The 4,166-nt window shown below is 54.4% G+C and overlaps 1 protein-coding gene across 1 annotated transcript; it reads right to left on the bottom strand.

The window, feature by feature from the left end:
• Nucleotides 1–2,434: 2,434 nt before the first annotated feature.
• Nucleotides 2,435–3,538, bottom strand: LOC136492319 (uncharacterized). The gene has a single exon (XM_066488379.1). It carries the CDS (start codon nucleotides 3,536–3,538, stop codon nucleotides 2,435–2,437), a length of 1,104 nt encoding a protein of 367 aa, XP_066344476.1.
• Nucleotides 3,539–4,166: the final 628 nt, after the last annotated feature.

Genomic DNA, 4,166 nt, shown 5'->3' with positions numbered 1-4,166 from the left:
TACTGAACAACATACGCAATATCTGGTCGGGTGAAGGTGAGATACTGAAGGGCACCAACGATACTGCGATAGTGTGTAGGGTCGGCGACTGTGACACCATCAGCAGAGAGCTTGGCGTGAGTATCCACAGGGGTGCTGCAGGGCTTGCAGTTGAGCATACCAGCATGTTCCAGAATATCCAGCATATACTGACGCTGGGAGAGAAACAAACTATCACGATGGCGCTGAACACTGACTCCGAGGAAATGATGAAGAGATCCCATGTCCATCATAGAGAATTCCTAGCGGAGAGCTGTAATAATCTGCTGAAGAAAACTCATGGAGGAGGCTGTCAGAACAATGTCATCCACACATAGGAGCAAGAAAGCCATATCAGAGCCGTGACAATAAATGAACAGCGAAGTATCAGACTTTGCCTCTGTAAAACCAAGGGAGGTGATATGAGAGGCAAATCGACTATGCCAGGCGCGAGGAGCTTGCTTCAATCCATAAAGAGACTTGTTTAGGTGGCAAACATAATTAGGTCTGGAGGAGTCAACAAAACCAGTTGGCTGAGCACAATAGACTGTCTTGCTCAAGGTGCCATGGAGAAATGCATTCTTTACATCAAGCTGATGAATTGGCCACGGGCGAGAGAGTGCCAAAGTAAGAACTGCCCGAATGGTTGCTGGCTTGACCACATGACTGAAAGTTTCATCATAATCAATACCCGGACGCTGTGTGAAACCGCGCAAGACCCACCGAGCCTTGTAGTGGTCAAGAGAGCCATCTGACTTGAACTTGTGATGAAACACCCATTTTCCTATAACAAGATTGACACCGCGTGGTCGAGGCACCAGGGTCCAGGTGTCATTGGCTTGCAGGGCATCAAACTCCGCCTGCATAGCAAGGCGCCACGTAGGGTCCGACAGAGCGATGCGGACAGAGGTGGGCACTGGAGAGAGAGCCAACGTGTGCAGGTTTAGGCAGTCGACGGGATGGCGAACACCATCCTTACCACGTGTGCGCATGCTGTGCGCATTGGTGACAGTGATGATCGTCTGGGGTGCCATGGTGGTGGTGTGGCCGGTGGGGCGACCGGTGTCGCTGGCAGCGACCTAGGATAGGGCGTTCATAGGGGCAGTAGCACTGGTCTGCCCGCCTGAGAAGGCGCTGTTGGGAGCGCCCATGGCTGGCGCCTGAGGCGTGTGGCCGCCGCTGCGTGGGCTCCCCGGGGCGGCATCCATGCCGCTGGGAAGATGGGTACCTGCATGCACAACTCTTGACCCACTGGGTGAAGAGGAATCATCAGCGTCATCCAAAAAATCAAGTGTGGTGGGATCCTGGGGTGAAGTGGACATATCGGCGAAGGGAAATACCGTCTCATCAAAGACAACATGACGAGAGATGATGATCCAGTTAGAGTGAAGGTCAAGACACCGATAGCCATTATGATCAGAGGAATACCCCAGGAAGACACACAGGGAGGAACGCAGTGATAATTTATGTGGAGCTATGGATGATAGGTTTGGATAGCAGGCGTAGCCAAAAACACGAAGGTGGGTGTAAGAGGGCTGCGTGCCATATAGGGCGAAGTAGGGTGTTTGGTCGTCTAAGGTTTTTGTGGGGCGGCTGTTGAGGAGATAAGTGGTAGTGTGCAAGGAATCCGCCCAATAAACTAGAGGAAGACTGGCCTGGAATAGGAGGGAGCGCACAATGTTATTAATTGTGCGAAGAGTGCGCTCAGCCCGCCCATTTTGCTGAGAGGTGTATGGACACGACATCCTAAGGACAACATCGTGGGTGAAGAAGAACGTGCGGGCCGAGGAATGGTCAAATTCGTGGCCATTGTCGCACTGAACTGCCTTGATGGAGGAGGCGAACTACGTGCGCACATACGAGAAAAAATGAATCAGAACGCTAAATGTGTCGGACTTGAGGCGTAAAGAAAACGTTCAGCTGTAGTGAGTGCAATCATCTAGAATGACAAGATAATCTCTTCATGGTATCAGAGCAGTTATTATCAGTAATGAAACAACGAACGGAAATTAGATTCTTAATAATGTTAGGCGAACTAAAACATTAGAAAGAACTAAAGGACGTCGTGAAGTAGAAAAAAGGTGTGATCCGACGGAAGTAACAGGAAGCGAAGCCCCATTACCAACAATGATAGATGAAGGACTCGATGACAAGGGAGGATGAAAGGATGAAAGTATACCAGCGTTGTTGACCATGTGGGAGCTGGTGCCGGAGTCAGCGTACCATTCGCTTGATCCCGGAGGAGTGAGCGTCATGGTGCTGAAGTTGCTGGCGAGGGACGACGTGTCGAAGGACCCCCCATGCATGGGAGTCCACCCTGCTACGCCGGCTGCTGCTGTGGTGGCGAGGCGTAGAGGCCAGGCTACCCGTAGCCGAACCCTGGAGGAATGTCGTAGCCGTACGGCACTAGGTAGGGCTACGGCGACTGAGGCACAACCGTAAAGGCAGCTAGTGGTGGGCGGTAGGGCACCCCTGGGGCACTGCCGGAGGATGGAGGGTGCGACCAGAATTGGACCGTGCCCGCCCACGAGTTATAGAGCATCGGCGGTGGGCGAGGAGCACCGATGTTGGAGTCGTTGTGCTGCTGCTGCTTGTTGCCACCGCGGCCACAGCGCCGTCCATATCGGTTGCCCTGATTGCCACTAGAGCCGCCCCCTTGGCCGTTGTGGATAGGGGCGCCGCCCGAGGGAGCACGTCCTGGAGGAGGACGAGCGACGGTGGACGACAAGCCGGAAGTAGATGAGCCGGTGATGAGGGCGGTGGGAGCCAGAGGAGGCGTGGCATCGGTCTTGGTGGCTACGTCGTTGTGGTCGATCTCCTCAAGAAGAAGCAGCGTGCGTGCCTCCGCGAAGGTGGGGAACGGCTGCCGCAGCTTAATGTTGGTCACCTTGGGCCCGAATTTACCGCTGAGGCCGCGAAGAAGCGTGAGGACGAGGGTGCGGTCGCCAACCGGATCACCGAAGTCGCGAAGAGTCGGTGCCATCGTCTCGAGGCGGCGGCAGAAATCCGTGATCGAGGACGCCCCTTGCTTCTCCGTGCGGAACTCGGTGGACAGCAGCAGTGCGCGTGATTCACGCTGGCCAAGGAATTCATCCTCGAGATGGGTCCAGGCGATGCGCGCGTTAGGGTTCTTCAGCATCGTGGAGTGCTGTAGATCGGGGTTGATCATGCCGTAAATCCACATGAGGACGGTGCGTTCCATCTGCACCCATGCCGACCGATCGTCGTTGACCACGTCGGTGAGGACATGATCGGTGAGGGCATACTTGCCCAGGACGACAAGGAAGAGGGCACGCCAGCGGTTGTAGTTGTTGGAGGCGCGGTCGAGGATCACCGGCACCAGCACCTTGATGTTGAGGACGGCAATGGCGGCGGCGTGAACGTCGACGTGCTTGGCCTCATAGGCATCAAGAGTGGCGGTGCGGGTGGCTTCGACCTGACGATGACGAGCGTCCTCGGCCTCGCGTTCACGCTGCTCGCGCGCTTCGTGGGCTAGGCGTACGGCGTCGGTCTCTGCCATTGGGTGTGGATCGAGAGCCGGCAAGGATCAACGACGACTGTGGATCGGGCGCCTGCGAGGAGGACTCGGTGAGGCAGGTGGGGGCGCATGGTGCTGTCGCGCGTGTGCGTGGCGAGGTGGCCAGTGAGTGGAGGTTGCCCAGCGATGGCGTGAGCTAGTCGATCATGAGGATCGGCGGCTAGGGTTAGGTTATGCGGAAGCGAGAGGCCACAGGAGCGAACCGTCTCATGATACCATGAAGAGATATGGGTTGGGGAATAGTAGATGATATTGATCAGGCATAGTCAGTGCATACATATAGGCTAGGTGGGGAGCCTTGATAGGCAGACCCACGAGCCCGATTACATTCCAACATATAGCTAGCTAGCTAAGCTAAATCATCCCCGGCAACGCGTATCTGACCGGTTTCATGCTTGACACCAGTCATTTTTCATTTTCATGGACAAGTACATTGCTATATGTTAGCGGTCTTATACCTCATCTCATGCAGAGTCATGTAAATTTTTTGCTGACGTGGAAGAAAGAGAGATGAGAGAAAGAAAGAGGTCGTTGTTTTGTGAGACAACCACCTCATCATGAGCTAAAATTTAGGGCTATGAGACAACTATTATGTCATTGTATGAATTAT

The sequence above is a fragment of the Miscanthus floridulus genome, chromosome 11 (genome assembly GCF_019320115.1).
Source record: "Miscanthus floridulus cultivar M001 chromosome 11, ASM1932011v1, whole genome shotgun sequence".
Lineage (NCBI taxonomy): Eukaryota > Viridiplantae > Streptophyta > Magnoliopsida > Poales > Poaceae > Miscanthus > Miscanthus floridulus.
This window is presented reverse-complemented; position numbering and strand designations above follow the sequence as displayed.

Bases quoted from the DNA above. Each gene is read 5' to 3' on its own strand.
- LOC136492319 (XM_066488379.1), bottom strand. From the start codon at position 3,538: ATGGCAGAGACCGACGCCGTACGCCTAGCCCACGAAGCGCGCGAGCAG.